This window comes from Paramormyrops kingsleyae, chromosome 1 (genome assembly GCF_048594095.1).
Source record: "Paramormyrops kingsleyae isolate MSU_618 chromosome 1, PKINGS_0.4, whole genome shotgun sequence".
NCBI classification, from domain to species: domain Eukaryota; kingdom Metazoa; phylum Chordata; class Actinopteri; order Osteoglossiformes; family Mormyridae; genus Paramormyrops; species Paramormyrops kingsleyae.
In genome coordinates this window covers 11,409,932-11,434,652 of record NC_132797.1, presented here as the reverse complement: position 1 = coordinate 11,434,652, position 24,721 = coordinate 11,409,932, and the positions used below count along the sequence as shown (strand labels likewise).

General features: G+C 50.5%; 1 protein-coding gene across 4 annotated transcripts in view; it reads right to left on the bottom strand.

The window, feature by feature from the left end:
- Positions 1-420: 420 nt before the first annotated feature.
- The window catches only part of LOC111846538 (uncharacterized), a 42,882-nt gene continuing 18,581 nt past the window's right edge, over positions 421-24,721 (bottom strand). Inside the window, exons 4-13 of one of the 4 annotated variants that reach the window (XM_072709454.1) lie at positions 23,948-24,100; positions 19,973-20,188; positions 18,485-18,573; positions 17,399-17,501; positions 11,629-11,880; positions 6,907-6,977; positions 6,699-6,809; positions 6,268-6,365; positions 2,857-2,926; positions 422-1,413 (exon numbers count right to left, since the gene is read on the bottom strand). In XM_072709454.1, coding sequence (XP_072565555.1) covers positions 1,183-1,413; positions 2,857-2,926; positions 6,268-6,365; positions 6,699-6,809; positions 6,907-6,977; positions 11,629-11,880; positions 17,399-17,501; positions 18,485-18,573; positions 19,973-20,188; positions 23,948-24,100 — 1,394 coding nt within the window. In that variant the 3' untranslated portion in view covers positions 422-1,182. Of the gene's footprint in view, positions 1,414-2,856; positions 2,927-6,267; positions 6,366-6,698; positions 6,810-6,906; positions 6,978-11,628; positions 11,881-17,398; positions 17,502-18,484; positions 18,574-19,972; positions 20,189-23,947; positions 24,101-24,721 lie in introns of all 4 variants that reach the window. The other 3 variants (XM_023816817.2, XM_072709445.1, XM_072709452.1) reach the window with 3 other exon arrangements.

Here is a 24,721-nt window from a genome sequence, read left to right as displayed (position 1 = left end):
ACAAGCACAGATAATCTTTATCTACCTCATGCAAAAGTAGTGGAAGATAGGGCAGAGCACAGGGCCCGCTAGACTGCAAACTCATAAAACGTACGAGCGATAACGTCCTGTATATCTTTCATGATACCATAATACTCTTTTTGCCTTTATAGTCACTTGTGTAATCATTACAATTCAAAGAGTTTGGAAGCACAGCCATGACCTCTTTGCAAAGATTTCAGACAAAATTCACCGTCTTTATAAATCATTACAAACAATGGAATTAATTCATCCATTCTGAACTTGATTGCAAAATACAGCAGCCCTCGATTTGTTAAACATTAAAAAAAAGTCAAAAGACCTGCTTTGCAATTCCACAGAAAAATAACCCCTTTGAATTATTTATTGCCAAATGGAACTTTTCGTGACAAAAATCCATGGTGTCTGCACTGTGAATTTGCCCACCTTCTCTGCCTCTTGGACTAGAAATGAAAATTGCGTGCATGATCCTAGTTGACCTGATACATTTTGGTCCATTTTCAGTGTCTCTTTCCCGATCCAGTCCACTCCAGAGGACGACAATTAATTATCATCATTTTTTAATTTAGGCATTGATGAAACTCAACGAACTGTAAGGAGCTGCTCTGTCCTGGACGTCACACTTCTCCATTATTTGCAGAAGTTTGAGGGTATGAACTGGCTGCAGACCGTTGCTAAGGGACTATATTCTGTACCAGGTTATGTGGATTCTAACTGCCATGATTATTAAGCAAAATCTGACTGATCTTGCCTGGTAACATGTCGTGTGCTAGGAAACAATGAAACAATAAGTGAAGTAATATATCCAGGAGGTAACTTTAATAGTAATTTATGAAAATGAATGACTTCTTCATAATAATAAAAATAGCATTTCCATGATTTCTTTGTTGATCTGTGTTGGTCTCTCACATTTTGTTGGACGAAAGCAGAGGTTGTTACCCAGTGATGGAGATATAGTAACAGTTAGCGTTGACTTCGAGTTTTGAGAGCGGATTGGTAGAAGCATTAACTTTATTCTCTGCCAGCTTTCAATGCAAATTAGAGTGTTTCTTCCGGCGATATCTGCGGGTGACATTTTTAAGAAAACAAAGTGGGGAGACAGGAGAATCCATGTCCATTTTTGAGGTTTTCAGGGACTTGACTGAGGTCGTCCATCACGGGAGGTTAAAGGTTCCTGGACTCATCTAGTGGATTTGAAACAACGGAATTGTGTATGAGGACAAAAAGTGGGAGGTGCGCCAGGAAGTCGAGCAGGTCGAAGGAGTGGACGTGGCGGAGCTCAGCCCTGACGGCCTCCTCGTGCTCCTGGCTGATCCCACCAGCTTTCAGCTCCACCAGCAGCTGGTCCACACTGATGCTTCCGGCCTGGGCCTCCACCAGGAACAGGAAGAGCTGCTGTGGAGGGAAGCAGCAAGCATTAGTGGTGGTGGGGGGGGGGGTGGGCGGAGCTTTATGGTCAGGTGATAAGTTTGGACCAATGGCCTGTGTGGGGTAGTAGAGTCAACAGAGTCAGAGGAGTCCGTGTCTGTGTGGACTCATTATGTAAATGAGTGCTGAGCAGCAATGTGTAGTTGCAATGGCTCCATCAATTACTGAAAATACTGATAACAATATTTTAAAAACTTGCTGAAAATGGCATGAAGTGTCACAGGTGCTGAATAAAATGCATGAAGAATGTCGCAAATGTATAACTGCGCCTGGCATCTACGCAACCCTAGAAGCACCTGTTCTAACTAAAGAAAGGAATATTAATACACAAAGACTCATGCTTGACTGTATCTGAATGGGTCCCTCTTTGAGCTGGGCAGCAAACTCGGGGCACAAGGGCTTATCTCCAGCACAAAACGGGCACGCCGCCGTCCTGTAATTTAGCTAGGGGTTAATTGCGATCTAGCTGCGTCCTTTCATAGCAGGAAAGTATTCTATTGTGTGCAAGGGAGTGAAATGGTCCCCGGTATTTGTGTGTTTGGCGGAGCGGTGGGGGGGGGTCAAGTTACGGCGGCCCGTTTGTAGCCTTGTTTGTGTATATGCATGTGTGCGTGTGTCGTGGGCGGGGGGACCTGGGTCAATATACCGCCGCCTTTGTGGACTGTTGAGTTGTGGATAAGTACACCTGTCTGTACAGTTAAACGCCCACTGTTTAATGAAGAGGGTTCAGGGATGGGGGGGGGGGGTGACCTTCTTCTTCCAACCTCACAAGTTCTTTAATACGGCCCTCCTGTCACGCCCCCCCCCCCCCCCCATTCCAGCTGTTTGGGCCCCGCACCCAAGCCTCCATCCACCCCCTTGTTACAGCACAATGGCCCCCAGCCCAACATATGATATGGCCGTCCCGCATTGCCCTCCCAGTTCGCCAGAGTCGCCTGATTAGATGGCAGGGGGATGGTGAGTCCACGACCGGGCTCTTTAATAAGATTAGTGCCCATAATCCCTGAAGCAGGAGGGGTGGGGGGCTGCAGGAGTGGGGGTGCGGGGCCAAGCAGAGCACTTCTCATACTTTATCATTTCAATACACTGACTCGCTGCACTTGAAGAACAGATAGTTTTACTCAGCTAGGAAGTCTGGCTAATCACAGCCCAGATCATTTGGATTGCTCTTCAAAGTCTTCAAATTATTTCTGCACCCCATGTAATTTTCAACTCACAGAGTTTGGGGTGCATCAGGGGTCCGTGGTACTTCTACACATCACCCCTGAGACACAGAGACCAATCAGAGGCAGGTAGAGCAGGAGACGGACACACGGCAGGAAGTCTAACAAGGACAGAAGGCTGTGACGGAAGAAGAGGAGCAGAGGCTCCTGGGGATTCGAACCCGTGACGCTCCTCTCCTCTTCTCACCTTGGCTTTGCTCAGCTTCACCTCCAGGGACCTGAAGTCCAGCTCGCCGATCAGAGAGCGCATGAAGTCACTGTAGAAACAGCAGTGCGATTGTGATGTGTAAAAACACTCCAGTGAACTAACACTTTGCACAACTGGTCTTACTAACACTCCTGAGATCCTTGGTTTTAAGTACAAAGGCTATCTGCCATTTGCATTTAATGTACGGCTGCGCGTGACCTTCTAAGTTTAAGAGCATTAGCTGAATGACTGTAAAGAACGTTCTGGAACAAATCCTGAGATTCTTCACCCTGCCATGTTAACCCCCCCCCCCCACCCCCCCGCCGCCAGCAACGCATGTTGGACGCTATAGAGTGATATGGCGCCCCCCTTGTCTGACACGACACCCGGTGTCACCCCGAGCACTTCCCGCGCCGCCCTTGCCGTCCGTAATGAGGTGGAACACGCTTTCGCAGGCAGCACGCACCGTTGGGCATCAAAGCAAGGAACACTGCGAGTCGTGAATCCTCCTTCCTGCTGTCCCACTGCACAGCCCCTCCGGCTCCCGCTCTGAGCGGAGTCAGTGTCCCGCCTCTGAATGAGCAAAACGTCAGCAGATTTATTCTCCTCTATCTCGCTTTCCTCCATTTCTCGATGGAGAAACATTAGGATCTGGCCCCCGTCTCCTCAGGGTAAGTGGTGTCGGGCGGCAGGGCACTGGGGCCGCCCCGCGTCTGTGACTCGGACTGATGAGCGAGAAACTGGACACGCCTGGACACTCGTGACATTAAGGACTCCTGAGCACATTGTGCCCATTCATGGCTTCTTTCCTCGCAGACAATGACTCGGGATGCCGGGACGACCTGCCGCAGTAACGGATAAAACTGGTAGAGGGGGGCATAGGGGCGATTGAGGCGCACTCCGAGACGACCGCCCCAAAACGACTTCGCTCGCGTAATTGGGCAGAGACACAGGCGGCCCCGTCGGGCCTGTGGCACGCTGGCCGCCCGCTGGTCTCCCCCCCACACACGCTAACGAGCGCTGAATGACCTGTTAAAGGAGGATGCCCCCCCACCCGGTACAGTGCCACTGCTCTCAGGGCACGCCTGAGTGCCTCCTTGCGCTGCCATTGGCTGGCAAGCTCGGGGTGGGTGGCGGTCAAGGTTTGAAGGATATGAGGGCAGACAGCACGGCTAATGATCATTAATTGCACTTGGTTTGCAGTAAAAGAAGCCAATTGAGTGTCCGGGAATGACAACACCCTTGGATAATGACAGGCTAACCCACTTCTTTTGTTGGCCGACTTCAGGTCTTCACGCCCCGCTCATTACCGCCATGAGCAAACCGCCGGCTCTGCCATATTCCTGGCTTACGTAACACTCACCGTTTCTGTGCCATGCTCTTTTTTTGGGGGGGTGGGGTCACTTTCTGGTCTGACCCAGTTAAATTGCTTTGGGGGGGGAGCAGAGGGACAGGGGCATTAAGCCTGGTGATTTGCGGTAGGGAAAGACGGAAGCCTTTGGAGTCTTGTGGAAAAATGGGAAACGAGACCAGTGCATTGTGGGTAATATTGAAATTAGGATACCGTGTTGTGGATATAAGGGTCTAAAGGGGAATAAGTGGAGTGCCGCGGGCCTGAGGAAAGCGGTGTGGCTGTGAGGCAGCAGCGTAAATGAAAGTGAAGGTGGCGGCAGGTGTGTATTGATGCTTCTAACCGTCTCAGGTTTCCCGTTGCTGCTGAAAAGGTATCCCGATCCTCGGTGTGCCTCAGAGCCACTGCCGGGAACCGGCAGGAATAATGGCAGGGATTTAGTGTTCCACTGGAGGCTTCGCACCAGCCCCTGCGGCCTGACGACAGCCTCCCTGCCAGCTGACGGCGAGGACATTTCATTATCCCTCTATTACATCAGGCTAACATTTAGGGCTGCGGCTTATTTGCACACACGCAGCGATGACTGGGCTCCATCTGCACACAGAATGATGAGTCGCGCTGTTTACACAGATATGAATATGGCTGCTTAACTTACACACACACATTCATGGTGCATTGCTGATAAATGTAAATGTCTTCAGTTTAACCACACAGGCAGTTATAAATGTGCTGGAGCCTGTGTGTGGTTCTCTGGGTTAGTACAGGATACATCTTTGAATAAATTTCTGCAGACTTAGTAAGTTTTGGAAATGTGACTAAAGCTCTTCCTTGTATTTCATGACGACTGAGTTTTGGTTCACAATAATGTAACTTGTGGTGAAGTAGCCTGACTTTAGGTCATGGTCTCATCTCAAAAATGGATTCAGTGAGTTTTGTAAATTTGCACTTCAGTTGTTCCAGGGACTGGCAGACGCTTTCAGAACTCTACATGGCTTTGGATAAAAGTGTCTGCTAAAAGAACAGATGTCAGTGTGAAAATCTATTGCATGTGTTATATTGACATGAGATGATCTATATGCAGTGTTGGGCATTTCAGGTCCAGAAGATACAAATCCAGACCAAGATTTTGTTCCAACCAAGCAGTTGACCATAAACAGTCACAGTCACAGAGTACTGAACCAGTTGGTTGGAACAAAATCTTGGTCTGGATTTGTATCTTCTGGACCTGAAATGCCCAACACTGTCCATATGTTCCATTTGACACATCCAGGGTGTCTGCTGTCTTGCCCCCAGCACCAGACAATGAATCTGTCCCTCAAACTCTGGCATTATAGAGGAGCTCTGTTCCCTTGTCTGCTAATGAACAGAAGAGTAACGTCTATCGGGAGAATGACTAAAGTCATCTCTACAGGCCTGTTTCTGCCTGTTCCCATTGTGTCTCATAGAAAGCCCTACTTTTGATCTCTGATTCCGGATTGTCCAAGGAAGCCCGTTTGAGGGGGACTAAGGCTGGCTGTCTGTGGAATGTTTGAAGCTGGATCTCCTACGGCAAACCTTCCATTGTGGGGGTGGGGAAGGGTTCCATTGGTGCTTAGGTCACGTGACCCACAGTGGGGGAATGTGGCATTAGAAGTGGTGGGTCCCATAACCATATGGCCAGTAAGAGACAGATGGAATGGGAGGGGCAGGAGGAGAAGGCAGGGTTACTGCATGGTTCTTTGGCCCTCTGGACTAAATGCAGACGTGTGATTGGATGTTTTGCACAGTACATATTCTTCCAACTCCAGTGAGAGGGACGGAGCTTCTTGTTTGAGCTTCTGATGGAAATGTACACCTCATAGGCTGGGGAAACAGGCACCCCCCCCCCCCCCCCAAACAAACACACTGACATATAAATGGACGCATACACAGACATGCACTCAGACACAACACCCACTAACAAAGGGTAAGGAGTTGCCCATGACAGGGTCAGCACCCCAACACTACAGCACCTCTCTAATATATGAGCGGGCCAGTGACCCCTCTCCCCCCTCATTGTGTCCCAGGAGGGGGCGACTCACTCCAGGGCCGCCACTTTCTGTGCCAGACTGGCGATCACTGCGAAGAGCTTGATGTCAGTCAGCCCATCTGCCACTCGAAAGTCCACCAGCTCCAGGATCTGGGAAGGACAGACCAGTCAATATGATGGCACCCGATGCCGCTTGATTTGAATCTGAAACGGTTTGTGTATGTGTGTGCGTGTGTATGGGTATGTGAGCCTGAGGAAGTGTGTGTTAGTCGCTATGCATCTGTCATGCTGGGTATATGCAGTGGCGATGCTTGCCACCACTCAAATCACACTTTTGGGTCAGGCCCCTGAGGATTAGAGGGACCCCTGCTGGCCACAAACAGTCACTACACTAGTGGGGGAAAGGGGCCCTCAAGTGACTTTTTGAATGGGGTCCCCACGAACAACAAGCCCACCCCAAGGTACATGTACGTCAGTGATCACCCGGCACACATAGATCTCCTCCTCTTCAGAGAGCACCTCCTGAGGGACGACCTCCTTCAGAGCCAGCAGCACCTGGACGCAGGTGAGGTAGCCATCGCCATCGCGGTCAACCTGGAGGGGAATGTTAACATACGGTACCGGCGTAGTGAGAGGGAGATGGGAGCGAGGGAGTGAGAGAGCGAGCACAGAAGGCATGCACCACACTCACCGCCTCAAAGACCCTTTTGTAAGTTGCCAGCTTCTCCTGGCTGAAAATGCAGTATTTTGCCAAGAACTCAACTGAAAAAAAGGCGGCAAAAGAAAGAACAGACCTATTAGCCAACACAAACAATCATCCATTCTGGGGGAGAACTAGCAACTAACAAGACCAACACAAACATCAACAAAAGCCTCACGCAAAACCAGCATCATCAACATGAACGCCGATATCAATAGCAAGACACACAGACCCCCAAACCCAGTACCAACCGCCCCGGCGAGATTCTGACCTATCAGAGCTGTGCTTGCATATACAAGAAAATCCCTCATCCACAGTGGAAATATCTACAGGCATCCACCCACATGCTCCAACTATGTTTGTCCACTGCAGTGACACTGGCTGTTGAGGGGGGGGGACACGTCTGTACTTTCTCTCTCCGCAGAGGTCAGATGCTCTCAGAGAGCAGGAATCTGTCATTCCGAGGGTGATGGACCCCAGTGACCTCTGCTAACCAGCCCCTCCCCCATAAACTGGAACATGACCAGCGCTTTGTGTAGATGGAGAGAATTATTACCTTATTCAGCACTGAAATTTAATGTTATTAAGATTGAAAGGCAATCCGTCTTTGTACTGATTTGTTCATTGTTTACTGCTTTTTCTGCAGCTTCAGTTTAACGTCGATGAGCAGCGAGGAGATTTTAACGGGATGATTCCGGAGGCAGATCCAAAACGCACACAGACCACTGGTGACTGGGTCAGAGCTGAGCAGGAACAGGGCCTACAGGGGACGGGTGACCTTGCTGCGCCCCCCCCCCCGGGGGGCATTTGGACCCCAGCCATTCTGGGGCTTCACACACACCCCCAGAACTCACTGCTGGACCACCGGGGGGGTTCTGACGGTGCCGGTCTTAAATATGGGTGCTGCAAGGCTCACCAAACAAAAACAAAGAGAGGAGGAGAGATGACAGTGACGCAAGCGGCGAGGGAGGCGTGGTGAGCCGAGCGGGGAGGAGGGCAGCGGGACGGGGAGCGTTTCGATCCCGCCGATGACCAAGGAGCTCACTTAATAATGGATCTATTCATGAGCTCCACAAGAATGGACACAGACGCCGTTTAAACCCACTGAGACCTAAACCCCAGGACCTCTGCGCTGAATCCGCCATTTATCCGCTAATTCCTAATGAAAGTCAGGCCTTGCGCTGCTCCCTCCGCCTTTTACATGCAAAGCATTATATTCACATCTAGTCAACTTTACTTGTTAAGGGTTGATTGATCAAAACGCAGAGTCCTACTCCGTACATCTGTTTGCAAATAGCGGCCGCAGGTCCCACCCACTTGCACACATCCATCCTTGACCCACCCTATCAAATCACGGTCATGATCAATGTGGCAGGGAGTCTGGGTGACACGCAGCCACCCCATGTGGGGCCCTCGCCGTAGAGGGGTCTTATCGGGGGTCCGGCGGGTATGTGCAGCTGCGCAGCCAGCACTGCGGAGAGGTGCACATAGAAATGAGGGGGTAGGCCCCGACCCCCACCCCGGTTCGGGAAATGATCCCAACAAAAGGTGCAGTGGAGTGCGAGATTGGTCAGAGACCCGGGGTGTGGGCAGGTGGAGGGGGGGGGGGTCTGTAGCCTTATCTGATTCCACTTCAGTGCATCATGGCTTTTTTTTTAAACTGGAGTGTTAAGGCACACAGGTTATTCTTTTGGTGTGAAGTCTAGCAGAAAATACTAATCAAGAGCCGGAGAATGGCGGCGTCTATTGGCGAGCAGCCGTCATCTGTAATGAAGATGGAGGCAATTCTGCGGGGATTGAGCGCAGAAGAATAGGGATCTGATGGTGGCCGCCAGGGGAGGGACACTCGTTTGTTCCTGTTTGTTTGTGCCCCCCTCCCTGTCCGGTTCCGGCAGGTCTACGAGCTCCTGTAGTCCCACCTTCAGCTCTGATGCTCATAAATACAGAGTCACCATCACAGTTTCCAGTCAGTAGGAGAGATTTTACTTCATTGTTTTTGTGAGTTAAAATTTTGTTTAGTTTTTATAATAAAACAAAACAGAGCTGTGAATGTAAACAAAGATGGACAGTCAGGCTGCAGTTATCTTACTTGAGTTATTGAGTCTTATTTATTATTTGGTGATTGAGCTGTATTCATTTTTTCTTTTGCTTTGGGGGCTGTGGGGGGGAGGTGTTGCTCAATTTGTCAGGGTTGACTTGTCACCAAAGAGCGAGTGGTGGGGGGGGGGGGGGGTCTTGTTGATGGGGAAGGTGGGGGAAAGGTAAAGGTGGAGGGTGGGTCATAGAGCACCGGCCACCGTGTCAGCATCACCGCCCTGCTGTCAGCAGTGTGGCCACGCCCCTTTCGCTCCTTCCCAGATAAATCCCTGGGTGGGACGACAGATGAGTTCCAGGCCCCCATTCCCCCCACGTAAGCCAAACACACAGCTACCTGTCAGCTCTCCGCAAGCAAATTCATCTGCTGCTCTGCACCCCCCGACCACTCGACAGCAAATAGGCTGCTCTTGCTCTGACGCAGGGGGGGTGACGAGGCCTGTGACATAATGGAAGCTCTGACAGATTCCCCCATCCCCAGGTGAGGACGTTTGCCGGCGTTGTTTGTTTACCTGAGCTTGTGTCAGGTATACCAAGGTGTCCCGGTCCCAAGGCTGAGCAAACAGCGGCCACATAAAGGCACTGTACCGTGCACACTTACATGCACGACAACTGGCTGGCACGTGTAGACACCAGCAAAGGTGCACACACTCACACACACGGCCCCACCGCACGTTAACACGCAATAACCCCATGCACACACAGTTAGGCACAAGCGGCGTGCCCTTTGTGAGGGCGGGGGCCTAGTGCCGCCGTGAACCACCTACACGCCCCAACCGCATCAACGTACTGCTGATATTTACCTGGGTGAGGGGGCGGGGCCAGTTGGCCAGGTGTTCCACATCAACTCTGACACCCATTCAGTGGTAACAATCGGCACCAATCACGACACACTGACTCACCGATGAGACCGCAGATACCCCCCCCCCATATCGCCCCCCCCCCCCCCCACACGCACACTTTCACATACAGAATCCGTCAAAACAGAGCACTCCACAGCCTGCACCGTTCAGCCACACTTCAACTCGAACAGAATGTTGTGCTTTTTAAAAAGCCTGAATAACTTCCCCCCCTTATGAAAAGGCAGCTGAATAGGATGGGACTGGTGGGGGGGGGGGGGACGAAGAGGAGGCTGAATAAGGGCCGCTGTATTCGGGTGCCCCCGTCCAGCTCCTCTGACGGGCGCCCGGCACGGAAGTGGAAGATGCCAATTAAGGCCAATTAACGCCTTTCAGTGTCTAACAAGGAGGCACAGACGTCCAAACCAGGGACACGTCACACATCCACAGTGAGGCAGTGCAGCACTGCATCACCACTGTGTGAATGCGGCCTGAGCATCTGTACTTCTTTGAAGCTGTCCAGTTTCTGTGTCTTGGATGAATCACAGCGCGTGTGTGTGTGTCTGTGTCTATGTGAGGAATAAGGGAAGGAAAGTTTGGATGATTCCACGGGCCTCTGTCATGGTCAGGATTGGTGGCCCAGTTTGATATACTTTCATGGGGTCCAAAATGTCCAGCAGCATACAGCTCAGATGATGCTAATAAGACATGGAAGCAGATTTTCTCAGAGCTGCATAAAAGTACCTGCTGTTCTCAACTTAAGTCAAACTGACTTAAGTAAATCAAGACTTACGCAAAAAGTATCTGAAATATACAGAGTTCAGCATTAATGCAAAAGAGCATCATTCTTCAATACTTCATGTTACTAGTATATAGGCAGTCCCGCGTTAAGAACGTCCGCTTACAGACAACTCGTACTTACAGACTGCCATAAAGACTATTATATTAAAAAATCTGGTAAAACACAATGGTTGTAATAACGAACGCAAACACCGCTTTGTGATGCTCGTGAAAACATTACGCGGCTTCAGCGGTTTGTCGCCATTATGTCCACAAATTACCGCAAGTTACTTTGATTATTACTTTATAATTCTTATTATTATGTACTGAATAATTATTTTTCCTACAAACCGGTTTATTCAACAGATTTAGGGAATGTAAATCTTGTACGTATCCTGGGGACTGCCTACACTTTTGGGTTACGTGTTTTTCCCCATAAGGTGTCTTGAATGGAATAGGAAGGTAAATTCGACTGACGGAAAATTTCACTTACATAAGGGTTGGTGGAACAGGTGGCTTACGTCAGTGAAGAACTGCCTGTGCGTCACAGACTGCACAGGGCTCTTGTGCTTTAATGTAAAGATCTCTGTTCATGTGTTTTAGTTGGGCTTCATTCATATTGAATTAAAGATTTTGTTAATGTCTTATGGCAGTGAAGCACCTGGAATTTCAATTTCCCTCAGAAGATTGAAGAGTAGATTTGCCCCAACCGTGTGGAAGGTTGATGTTCTCTCTGTCCTTCCTGGAGGGTCAGGGTTCAGTTATGGTGTTCAGCACTAACACACAAGTAGGCACAGACACAGAGGCACTGCACACACAGGTAGGCACAGACACAAAGGCACTGCACACACAGGTAGGCACAGACACAGACGCACTGCACACACAGGTAGGCACAGACACAGACGCACTGCACACACAGGTAGGCACAGACACAGACGCACTGCACACACAGGTAGGCACAGACACAGACGCACGGCACACAGAGGGAGGTGCTACTCACAGTCCTCAAACCTGGGGGGGGCCTGTCCAGGCTTGGGTTTAGTTGTCCCAGCCTCCTGGAGCCTGGAGTAGATGTGCATAGCCCTGGTGGTCCCGGCCTGGTCCCAGGCTTCCTGATCCAGGCTGTGTGCCGCCCAGTCTGGCCTCCTGACCAGGCACCAGGCTCCAGTCCCTTTCCCCAGACCCCCATTTCCGTGGTGGAGTTCCTCCCCCTCAACGAGGGCTAAAAGAGGGCTAGAACCTCGCTTGGGACCTGCAGAAGTACATGGAGTGAAGCAAGCAACAGCAACTAATTCGCCCCCCCCCCCTGCATAATCCGGGACGCCCCGGCTCCCGCAGGCCTGTGTGCCAGCTAGTCTTTAAGAGCCCCCTCCCCCTAGGCTGGGTCGCTCCACTCAGCGGTAAAAACTGTCTGGTTCTGAAGTCTAATTCTATTTCTTGGATCCCAGTAACGAACAGCTCCTATGTCACGTGTTTCTTTAACATATGAATGAGTATTATGATGCTCTTCTCTACCATGACCCTCAGGAGAAGATGTGGGAAATTAGGATGAGGATGTTACCTGGTATTGATTTAGTACAGTACTCTTATAGGACTAAATTACAGAGAACCAAAAAAACACCACAGCCTCCAGGAAATCATCTGGTATCCCCGCTTTAAACATACACTTACACCCCCTACCATGTCCCTCTTAGAGCCCCTTAGAAGACAACACACCATTCTGAAAAGAGGCCCCTCTCTCAAGAGGCACCCATCTGTTAATTACGTGACGGATGACTAATTAAGAGCCCATTATGCGTGCTGTATGGGCCCGACGCACAGCACCTCCCGCTGTTAGGGAACACCGGAATGCCTGACTTCATTAAGAGATTCTAGCTGGTTAAGAAGCAAGTAGGTGGATGTTATGCCCATACAGGTATGCAGCCACCACCCAGTCTCTAAATGGGTGGGGGGGGGGGACTGATCCCAGGCAGCACAGGGCTGGGAAACACCAGTCCATCACAGGTGATATAATCACACTCAAACAATTTAGAGAAACATTTTAGCTTAATTGCATGTCTTTGGGCTGATCAGAATGCCTGGAGGATTCAAGGAGAACATGCAGCTTTAGCTCAATGTAATCCTGCTCTTTTTCAGTTCTAAGCTGCATAAGTGTGACCTTGGTGCTGCTCACGGGCGACCTTGCTGCTGCTCACGGGCGACCTTGCTGCTGCTCACGGGCGACCTTGCTGCTGCTCACGGGCAACCTTGGTGCTGATCACGGGTGACCTTGCTGCTGCTCACGCGCGACCTTGGTGCTGATCACGGGTTACCTTGCTGCTGCTCACGAGCGACCTTGGTGCTGCTCACGGGTGACCTTGGTGCTGATCACGGGCGACCTTGGTGCTGATCACGGGCGACCTTGGTGCTATTCTGAAGGCTGTTGCTCAGTCTCCTCTTTTGACATCATGCATTTTCACAGACCTTGTACACGCTCAGAAAAAAAAGGTCAAACGTGCACCTTTGCTTGTCACTGGGGCTGTACCCTTGTAATTGAACCGTTTACGGTACAGAAATGGACTCTGTGGAACATCCCAAAGGTACAAACAGCATTAATGTACCATCAATGGTACAGAAATGTTCCCCAGAGTCCATTTCTGTACCTTCAAAAAGTGCAGTTACCTACAGCTAGGGTAGAATTGGCAGACCCTGGAGGTTACGGCAGCAGTGACAAGCAAAGGAACAAATTTGATCCTTTTTTCTGAGAGTGTACAGACGACCCAAAGAAAAAAAACAGACACCAAATTCGAAGCTGAGCTAGAGCAAAGTGAAGGTGGGAGGGGTGTCACAGCAGGGTGGGGTATTTGGTCCGTGTATCCAGCACCCTCCAGCCCCCCACCTGTGTTCCCCCACCACGTTAGACATCCTCATCCCAGATCCTTGGTCCCAGACTTTCCTTAATATAAACAAAGTGCTACCATTTGTTCCCCCTGTCCTTTTTCCGCTCGTTAGCGCGCCGGGTGGGGTCGGTCACGTCCCATTACGCGGTCTCTGTTCCGATGATCCTGTCTCAGCTGCCAGGCGTGATGAATACCCCTGACAGCACCGCCCCGGTGGTTGACATCACTCATCACGGCTTCCTACCTTGAATGATGGTTCTTACCGGCATGGAGGCACAGGAGATGTGTGGGCATTTAAGTATTTTTACGGTCAGTGTTCAGATTTAATGACTTGATCTTTTACTGTACTGCCCGTAAATCTTCAAATGCTTGACAGCCCTATCGCTCAGGCTCACAGAGCACAATGCTACGTACCCAGCGTCCGTTTTATAGAACTTTGCATTTTCCTTGTCATGGGTCAGGCTGTGCCTTTTAGTCCCTTTATCAGCAGGAATTAACTGCAACCAGGACTAAGCAGAAGAGGCAAATATCTACTGGGCCTGGATTTTCAATCTGTCCATTTCACAGATGATCACTGAATACCATCAAATGGATTTTTTTCCATCCATCCATCCATACCTCCTAGTCCTATGTAGGGTCATGGGGCCCCATCATTAAAAATGAAAAAATGTGTCTGATGAATATCCTTCTAAACACACCAGACGATGTGTCACTATTGTCAGCATTTTATTTGGTTAACTACAGCTGGGCACCAGGCCCTAAAGCCCTTAAGAAGCATCTAGAAAGCACACACGGAGCAGGTTGCCATACCAACGAAACCATCTGAAAAACACAGATAGCTGGATTTGGCTGAGAAAGACTCAGTCAGATCCTTCACAGGCCTGGTTTGTCCCCTGATCTCCTTAGAGGGGAGAAATCGATACACACCATGCTGCGTCCCACATGGCCGAAGAACAAAACACACACACACACACACACACACACACACACACACACACACACACAGGGCAAAGGAGAAAGAAGATGTTACTTGTGTCTCTTTCTTTGTGTGTTTGAAAAAAGGATGACAGCCAGTGAGAGAATCAGCCTGATCCCCAGTGATGCCACCCTGCGCCTAATTTGGGGGATGGTGGGGGGGGGGGGGGGCTAGATTATTCATGGGCTGATTGTTCCTTCTGGGGGCCCTTCTTTCCCCAAAGCATCACCCTCTCCATCATCAGCCCTGACAAGTGTCAGTCAGAGGCTTGGTGTTCAGGTTTGGGTTTCTTCTTTTTTTTTTGGGGGGGGGGGGGGGGTTGGATTTAGAGACAATGGCCAACGCTGCTTCAGTATCAGGGTGTGAAGACAATGCTGACTGCCCGGCTGTCAGTGTGTGGTCCAGGGTGCTGAGGACTGCGTGGGGGGGGGCATCCCTTGCCCTGAACACGGCTAATCTCTGCTCCAGTGTCTCTCTCTTTCACTTCCTTAATCTGACTGCCGGCCCCCCGGAACAATCCGCCGGGGTCAGTCTAGATTAGTCCCCTTTGTGGCTCGCCGATAGTTACATCTATTTACACTTTTAACTTCACTGACAGCTGAATGGTAAATACAGCAGCGGGTGCAGCCAGATCCGCCGGCCTGGGGGACTGCAGGAGCCCATGAAATAATTAACTCCCCAGGGGAGGACAGGGGCCCCGACGCCGTCCGCAGGACACCGTGAGTGCGGCCTAGAGGCCTCTGGCTTCTCATGATGCCTCCAGAGGGGTAACAGTGCTGGCCGGCTCGACACGGCGTGGAGAAAAGCACAAAACTCAGTGGAGATTAAAGCTTTTGGGGGGGGAGGCATTAGAATGTGGGGGCCACGTTCATGCATTGCATTTAAAGTCATTTTTGTGCAGTGTGGTTCTTTCAGTAAGGAAATAACATTTAATGTTATTTTTGTTTCCTGAGCATAAGAGGACTGGGCCTGAAAGTCTCACAAAATCCCATGATGCATCCTTTCCCTCTCAGGCATGTGTACACACACACAGTTATTACTATCACACTCTTTTATCAGACATTTTCCTCACTCACTCGGTAATCGACTGAGCACTCAGCTCCATATTAAGCCTGAGGCAAGCTCCTGGTTTCTCTCTGCGTTACCTTACTGTCCTATCCGCGTTCTGCTTTCTGACGCCACACACACTCCCAGAATGCAACAGGGCATCTTCTTCTCAGTTTGCTAATGGCAGGAACACTGATCACTTCCACCCATGTCTGACTGGATCCCGGACCACATGATAGGTGCTTTTCTACGTGAGGTGACCCGCATCCCTGGGGGCTCCACCCCTAGTGCTGCACATGCTCAGTCTGTCAAGAGACTAATCACAAGGCCTGATACAGAAGTCCTGGGCCCAAAGGAGAGCCTGCCCCAAGAAACGGGGAACAGGAACATCAGCAGTAATCTCCCCTGAGTGGATGTAGGGGCTCCCATCCAGCCTGAACTCGCCCCCCAGGCCTGACCCCATGGCACCATGACTGGAAGAGCAGACAGGGCTCTAAATCCCTGCTTTTGTCCATCATTATCTGAGAGGGACCAAGGGTCTGTGATGAGACAGAGCCAGCGATCAGCATATCGGGTGCCGCAGCCTGCTCCAGCGTCCGCACCTCCCTACACACGACCACGGGACACTGGACACGCACACGCACACACAACCGACGAGGAGAGGAGAACTGCAGAGGCAGCATGTGACATTAACCCCCGCTGTCATTGAATGGGGTATACATACCCATGGATGGATGGAGGGAAGGTAAAGAGGTCAAGATAAAGACAGTAGAAGACAAAGAAAGACAGAGGCCCACCACAGGAGATGACAGGAGCAGGGGCGGGGTCACAGGGGGACTGGCCCTAATTGAAAGCTGATTGGCTACAGGAATGCTCCCTGCCCTGTCACGCAGCGATTCAAAACATATTATTGGCTAATGCTAAGGTTGGCTCCTCTATATACATTATGGTTCCGCTATATGAATCATGGCCCCTCTTGTGCCGTCCCACCTTAAAAAATCCTAGAATCTGCCCTGGGCAGGGGGCAGCGGAGAGGGGGCAGTGGCAGCCCGCTGGGTGGCTCCCCTGCTTAACTCCTCGCCTGCCGCCTGCCCCCCCCCCCCCCCCCCACAAACATTTACATGGATTATGTGTACCAGCAGAAGGCTAAAAATGGGCCTTCCAAGCGGGGCAGAGAGTCCTAACAGCCACTGCACTCAGCAAGGGTTCGAGGAGGGATATTTTGTCAAAAGTGTGGAAGTGGTGTAAAAAATGTAAGCTTCCGGTTTTCAAATGGGGGGGAGGGTCTGTTTTTGTGTCCTCCCCTATCGACATCCAAATCTTATCTCTCGCACCACCTGGCCCTGGGATGCTGCACTCAGGCCCCTGCATGTTGGCTTTCCCTCTTGCTCTTAATGAATGACCCTTTCGCCCAGGAGGGGGGGGTGTGCTGCTGTCATCCCTCCCCCCTGAACTGGGCCACGGGCCTCAGTATAGGTGATGTCACACGGCCAGAGGAGAGCTCCCTTCCCTCAGTCTGGCCCACAGCTCAGTGGATAACAGACGCAGCAGCCGGCCATCGCACTGCCCAAACACTGCAGGCACTGCGGCACCACAGGGGCCTGTAGCTGCCTCCGTGACAGAGCTGATCACTGAATGAATGGGCTGATCACTGAGTGAGTGAGTGAGTGAGTGAGTGAGTGAATGACTAAGTTTTTGTCTGGATGACTGAGAACATGAATGAACAAGTGAATGAATGAGTGAATGAGTGTAGAGGCAATCGGATATCATTAAACATAAAGTTAAAGTGAGATCCATCTTTGTTATTTAGCATTTAACTTCTTTTAGTCAAGACCCAGAGTGATTACGACGACATCCGAGGCCCATACCTGTGGACTTGCAGGCAGAACCTTGATTATCCTGAATATCCTGGGAATATCCTGACAGAGGCAGCCTGGCGTATGGAGAACGGGCTTCCTCCTTGCCCTGGATCTGCAGCAAACACACACGTCACAAATCTCCTCATAAGCTGCCCATGGGCTCAGAACCTGCAAACCAGCCGCAGAAGAACAATACTGCGGTTCCTCGTGGTCATGCTGCATCGGGATGCCCCCCCACCAACAGGGGGCATAGGGGTTAAGGATCCAGACTGCTGTAGAAATGGATAAAACTGACTTGCTTTTGATTAAACCATAAGACAATTCACCAGTAAGTTATTACTAAGTTTTTAGAATCTTTGGTAAGATTCCTCCTACGGCTACTTTGTCAGGTCTAGCTCCATAAGCACCAGGCCACCCGCACCCTGCCGGCCACAGCGAGCTTAATGAATCCTGTATCAGAATGAAGGCAGACAGATAATCCAGCCCCAGCAGCGCCCGTAACCTGCTGTACCCCTCGCCCATCGACCTTTGACCTTGACGCCACCTGACGCTACCACCCAGGCTATCCCCAGTCAAGACTTCCTGTCGATGGTCTTTGTAGCTTAGTGAGCCCCCGCCCCCCCCCCCCCCCAAGGCTTCCTTTGAGTCCCATCCACACCCAAGGTGGCGCCAAGAATCTCTCTGTACCTACAGAGTCCCAGCTCACAAACACCCCATTCATGAGGGGCATCCACATGGCAGTTATAAACACCAGCAGCAAAGCCAATATTTTATCATAAACAGAAGATAATTCTTTGGTTTTGAACTTCTGACGTACAGTTCCATTCGTTATGAATACAATGTGGATAGATAAGCTGGCAGTTTTCTTTGTTAATAAAGGTGAACGCTTCTTTATTTGATGATCAGGTGATCGCTATCACCTGTTATCAGTTATCTTACGCTGGAGCGACGTTTGAATGAGGCTGATTGCTGCCACGGGATTTCCCTCCAGAGCAAACCTTTTACAGCTTGTAATCTTTCACAACTGTTAATTGCTCACAGAGTGGCACAGGGTTTAGGCACATGAGCAGGAAACTGGACCGACCTGAGACTCACCTGCCTGCTCTGGCCCCGCCCACTCTGGCCTCGCCCACTCTGGCCCCGCCCCTCATCTCCCATGTGGGAGGCTGTCGCTGCACTGGATCCTGCCAAGAGACGGGCGAATGGGAGAACGGGAATGAGAGAGAGGAACAGAGGATGGAGAAGGACGATAAGAAAGGGGGAAAAAAGGAGGGAAAATGAGAAGGCGGGAGCAGTGAGGGCGGGGGGACAACGCACAGCCATAAAGCTTTATATAGGGGATTTTTACCCCCCCCCCCCCTGTGTGCTGGCGTTAGTTAGCAAGGCCGACTTCAGCTTATTAATCTCAAAAGCAAATGTTTATGCAGTAACACAACCTTCTGGAAGCACCTGCTCTCTGAGCGCGGCGGCAGGTGCTGCAGCACTCAAGGAACGCGATGTTCACAGAGGCACAAACGCTATGGGGGCAAGATGGGTGCCTCCGGCCCCCCATGAAACGTGTAGACGGTACCTGGATACCTTCAGCACCCCATCCGGCTCGGGGAGGGAGGTCTCCCACATTCCAGAAGGGCCGTCAAAGAGGAGCAGGCGTGTGTCTATGCGTGTTTGTGTGTCTTAGGTGTACATGTACTGCTGCGTTGGCCAGTCGCATGCCTTGCATACTGCTGGATGCACTGGAACAATGCTATGCTCATTATGCATGATCAAACCACTGGCTGAATTCATTCTAATCAAGTAGGACTGAACGTGCTACTTAAATATATACTATTTTTTGCATTAAATCAAACGTATAGATATATAAACAAATGCTATGATATAAAGACTAACTAAGATCTTTTTATAAAAGACAGAAGATTCAGGCACTGAGCTCAGTTCAGGACTGTCTAACTGGACGCTGGTTATTACTGGATCAGAGCCACTTCCCTAAGCCTCTCCCTGAATCTGCCCAGACCAAATGTTCCGTTTCCCAGTTAATCATAAACTCGGGCCGTTTGATCTTCATGGCAGCGGCACATCATGGGCTCTATAAACCCCAGACCGGCCACCTGCACCCCCCCCCCCCCCCAAGCTGCAGTGAATCTCAGCCACTTTACTGCTTTACTGCTGATCCCCACACTCCACACGCGTGCCCGGCCCAAAGCGGCCCACCTGAGACGAGATGACAGGCGGCCGGCACCGGGTTCAAAGCCCGCGATGGGCCCCCGGCACGTCAAGGCCGATCCCCGGCCCCCACCTGCCCCCCGTCTCGCTTGCCAGTGCTGCTGTGGTATTCCCCTACCCTGCGGAGAAGCTTGGCTGAAACGGGACACTGTGTCTCACTAACTGTTACTTCTGCTCAGCTGAAAAAGCTGAGCTGTTTGTGACCTGCACCCCCCACACATGTCCTGTGGCCAAAAAACACAGCCAGTGAGTCTGACATGCAAATTCAGCCCCCTGGTGAATCGTCATGATCGGGCGACAGGATTGGTCTCTGGCAACGTCACTCAGAAACACATGCAGTGATGGCTAGAAGCACAAGGACACCTGTGGCCCAGTGGAATAATCCGAGAGCACTTTGGGTCCCGTCTGCCGTCTCCAGTCCCTCGTCATCGTCATTCTGTGACGCCTGCTCTGGTGTTGGGGGGGACATGGACCCCACGGGAGGGTGACGTTCCAGGAGAAGGAGCCGTATGTGGGACAGGGATGCTGAATCGCTCGAGTCACAGCCCAAAGCCAGGGAGGCCGCCAGCTGTGACAGCTCTGTAAAAGAAAGCAAGACAGACCCACTAATCAGAATAGGAGGAGAGTAGATAGACAGCTCATCCCACCAATCAGAGCAGGATGGTAGCATATAGACCCCTCATCCAATCAATCAGAATAGGCGGACAGAAAAGACACTGCCCATCCCACCAATCAGAATAGGAGGAGAGTAGATAGACAGCTCATCCCACCAATCAGAGCAGGATGGTAGCATATAGAACCCTCATCCTATAAATCAGAATAGGGGACAGAAAAGACACTGCCCATCCCACCAATCGGAATAGGAGGATAGAACAGAGACTGCCAGTCCTACCAATCAGAATGGGAGGACAACAGTGAAACAGTATATATCCCACCAACCAGAATGTAGCCAAAAGAGCATTCATGAAAGTCATGAAAGGCCTGTCTCAATATTAGATGGCCAGAACCCAAAAGCCCCACACAGTGATTGCCAGGGAAGCACCAGCAGAAGCTGAGGGCGAAGTGGTCAGTGATGTGACATCAGGCTGCAGGTGGAGGTTCAGGGCCAGTGAGCAGTGCCAGTGTGGGATGGGACAGCAGCAACCCTGCACCCGCTTCCAGGGGCTACAGCTATGTCTCTGTCACACCTCATTGATACTGTATCAGTGCCGGCACTGGCTCCCAGCCCATGCAAATCTCTTCTGGCGCCCAGGGGCGTGGGCAGTACCGACAGGGGATTTCACAGAGCCGTTACGGGGTCAAAGGTCAAGCCGTGCCACTCTCTTACCGGGCCCAACTTCCTCAAGCGAATCACAGCACTCCAGCGCCTTCTCTGGCCAGGCAAAACCAAGACACGTTACTGACACGCTACCATGTACGACGCTCTGTGGGTGAGCACGCACCTTTAACAGATATAACCGAGAAATCAGGGCCAGAAGGTCCCTGAGGCATTTGGGGTTAAGGGCTTTGCTGAAGGGCCCAGCAGCAACATCACTCTGGAGACCAGGGGATCCGAGCCGACAACCTACCGATCACAGCCACAGTGTCCAACCCCACTGAACAACACATTACTCACAAGTGCATGTATGCCCGCGTACTTGTGTGTGTGCATTTGTGTGCCGGTGTCTGCCAATAGAACAGCAAGAGCAGCTTCAGACTGACAAATTCAGGGGCTCTAGAAAGGATGCGGACGAGACCAGAGCCCATTGTTGGAGATATCCTTCTAGCTAAGGACTCTGCTAATGCTGTTATTATGGTCTGGATTACTCCCCCACCCAAAAGAGCATTCCAGCTGCACTGCACTGAGCTCCGTTAGCCTTTATGACACCGGCATCTTGTCTTTCTCTTAACTATCTGAGTCACTGACAACTGGGCATGAATTCCCTGTATGTCTGAACATTCTTAGCCACTTAACCTGATTCTGCTTACTGATCAGGGCCAGGTGAAAGGTTAGAATATCTGGTAACACTTTACTTGATGGAACACAAATAATGTAGCATTATGATATTACTTATGGATCAATTTAACAGAAGATACAGGTAAGTCTTAGTTACATACTAATCTCATGTTTATTCATCATTAAAAAGTTATGACAAATCTTTTATCCCAAGCAGTTACTACATGTTACTATAGATGTTAAATCTGTAAACCTTTGTGAACTACTGAAGGTACAAGTAATGAATAACACAAGTGAAATACCCATCTCATGTTTGTTCTGCATTAATGAATCATGACGCATCTTGTATCTCAAATAGTGTCTATATTTGTTTGTGATTTGTACTTCAATGCCCCGTCAAGTAATGTGTTACTGAAACACTCCAGCAAAGACAAAGACGTGATCAAAGGGCACAAAACCTTTAAGGGAAGATACAGAAATGCACAGGAACACAACTGGAAACTATAAGGAGAGCAGAGCAGATTGGAGAGAGCTTCTGCACAAGGAGTACTGGGGGTTTGGAGTGGACCTCTGGTAGCACAACAGAGATACTGAACTAGGATTATTCAAACTACAACATAAATATTATCACACAACTGGTGATAAGATGAGCTGCGTGGGTTGCCCTGCTGTCCGGATTGCATTTATATTAAATTCCATATTTTATTAATTATTATGCAGAGGCCAATGCTGGACATTTAACAACAAGCAGTGCATTATGGGTAACAAGCACTTTAAAATGGGTGAACCTAGAGTAATCAGTGCTGTACCTGCATTAAAACTCATTTAACAAGCAGTAGGGAGGAGGCCACAGATGAGTTTTTGCCCTACAACAGGTACCGGCAAAAGTTAAGGAAACCGCAGGCAGGTTAAACACTCTGCTGAGGCTTAGCAGGATAATGGCCTCTTAGGATTTCCGTCAGAAGGAAATGAGGCTGAGAGTGAGTGATGCCCCTCTTCACGGCTGACTGCTCGCCCTCAGGACACACACACACACACACACACGCACGTGCTCAGACGCAGAGGCAGCATGTGGCTATTTATCCTCATGCACAGAACCATTTTGCCAGGCAGCGTGACAAATTGCCCCCAAACAAACACACACACGTGCAACAGCACAAACGCCACCTGAAGGTCAGCTCACGACAGAAAGGAGTGTCTGATTCTGGGCACAGGAAGGGACTAACAAACAACTCCCTGAAACAAAAGATGCGGCTATGATGGTGCAGTGAGGTAACAGTGGGTTTACACAGATTACTCACACGTTTAAGGCAGGTAGGGGCCACATAATCACACAGGAATTCTCCAGGCCTCTGTCATGCTAATTGAAGGCAAATTTCCAAAACTCACTCAGTCCGTATTCTGATGAGACCACCGATGACCGAAAGTTCTTCCTCAACATATGTTACATTGCCGCTAACCAAACCCACTCAGTCCTCATGTACTCAAAGAACTTTCATTAAAATATCCAAAGCTCACCAAGTGCTCATAAATTTCTCAAATATGTACGCTGTGAATTGAGTGAAATTATGGAATTTTAATCTTCAATTAGTTAATAAATAAGAGATATATTAGCCTATATGGACTGAGGCTTTGATTCCTGTTCCCCACTGTAAGTGTGTGGATTTCACAACGCTGTGTGGGTTTGCATTGGGTACTCCACTTTACTCCCACAGTCAGACATTGCCTGAAGTGTGTGGTTTATACCATAAGTGTGTGGTTTATATGGACTGACATTTCTAGGCCTCCCCCTACCCAGAAAGTGGTCAGATGATGCATATAATTTTAACTTAACCTTTATTGACCCTCACGGGGAAATTCTTTTTACGTCTCCATCAACTTGCTCTTTGTAGAACAAGCTGTCTGTCTTCCACCTGTTGGAGCTGGTGGCGTTGCTCAAGGACCCGCAGACATGCTGAGGCTGGGTTTGAACCAGCGACCTTGTGATTACAAGCACACAGGCTTAGCCCACTGAGCCACACTCTGCCAGTCAGTCTGTAAAGTTTACCTGTGTATTTAAACAAACAGAAGGTATGTATATGGGGTGGAGCCACAGGGGCACTGGTCCCAGCTGAAAGCTGATTGGTCCCTGGAATGCCCCCTCTCCTGTCAGTCACCGATTCAAAACAAATCATTGGCTAATGATAAGGTTGGCTCTCTGTATGAAACACAGCTCCTCTTATGCCCATCCCCCCCCCTCCCCCACCACCACCACCTAAAAACATCCTAGAATTGCCTCGGGGAGTGTCTGTGTATTTTCAGCTTGTATACCCCTGTATACCTTCCGGGGGTGGATATTGGGTAGGCTGGTCCATAAATATGGGTAACTGTCAGGTGTATTATAGGCATTACAGAACCAGTACCTCCAGCAGATGGACTGTGGTCTGGATCATCCCCTGACATCTCCTGGGACAGATCGGATCCGGCGTGTGGGGCAAGGGCGTCCAGCTCGTCGAAGGCGTCGGAGTGGGCGGGGCTTAGGCTGGAGGAAGGGGACCCCCCCACCTCTCCACCATCTGGAGGGAGCCAGAGGGCACGGCAGAGACACGTAAGGGCCCCTTCAGACCCCCCTGCTTGGAATTATGGGTAGAGGGGCGGCACTGAAGAGAAGCCGGCATTTCCATTCCCTGCCGTCCTCCCCAACGTTTAACTCACACGTCACCCCTTATCCCTTGTTTAACTGGCCCCAAAACAAACAAAGAGGCATGCAGCTAAGGACAGCTGCAGGAGATCCTGATTCCAGGGGAGATATAAATGTCCGAGGCCACAGCTGACCATCGCTGCCCCATCAGTAAGTGATAACGGGCACATTCCTCCCCCAGGGCAGACTGAGCACCTCGTCCCTAAGAGCAACACGTCTCTGATCAGCTGGGACCTGATCCCCAGCTCTCACTACCCTGTCCAAGTGTGTGTGCAGGCATGCAGGCACACACACGCACACACATGCAGACACACACACACACACATACGCAGACACATAGACACACGCAGAGACACACACATGCACAGCGGAGCCCCAGCTCTCCTCTCGATGACAAAAGGGGGACTTGACTCCACACTGCTGCCTTTTCAGCCAGCCCTTCTCTCTGACCCAGAAGCACCATTCTTCCCAGGCAGCACATGGGGGGGGGGGGGGG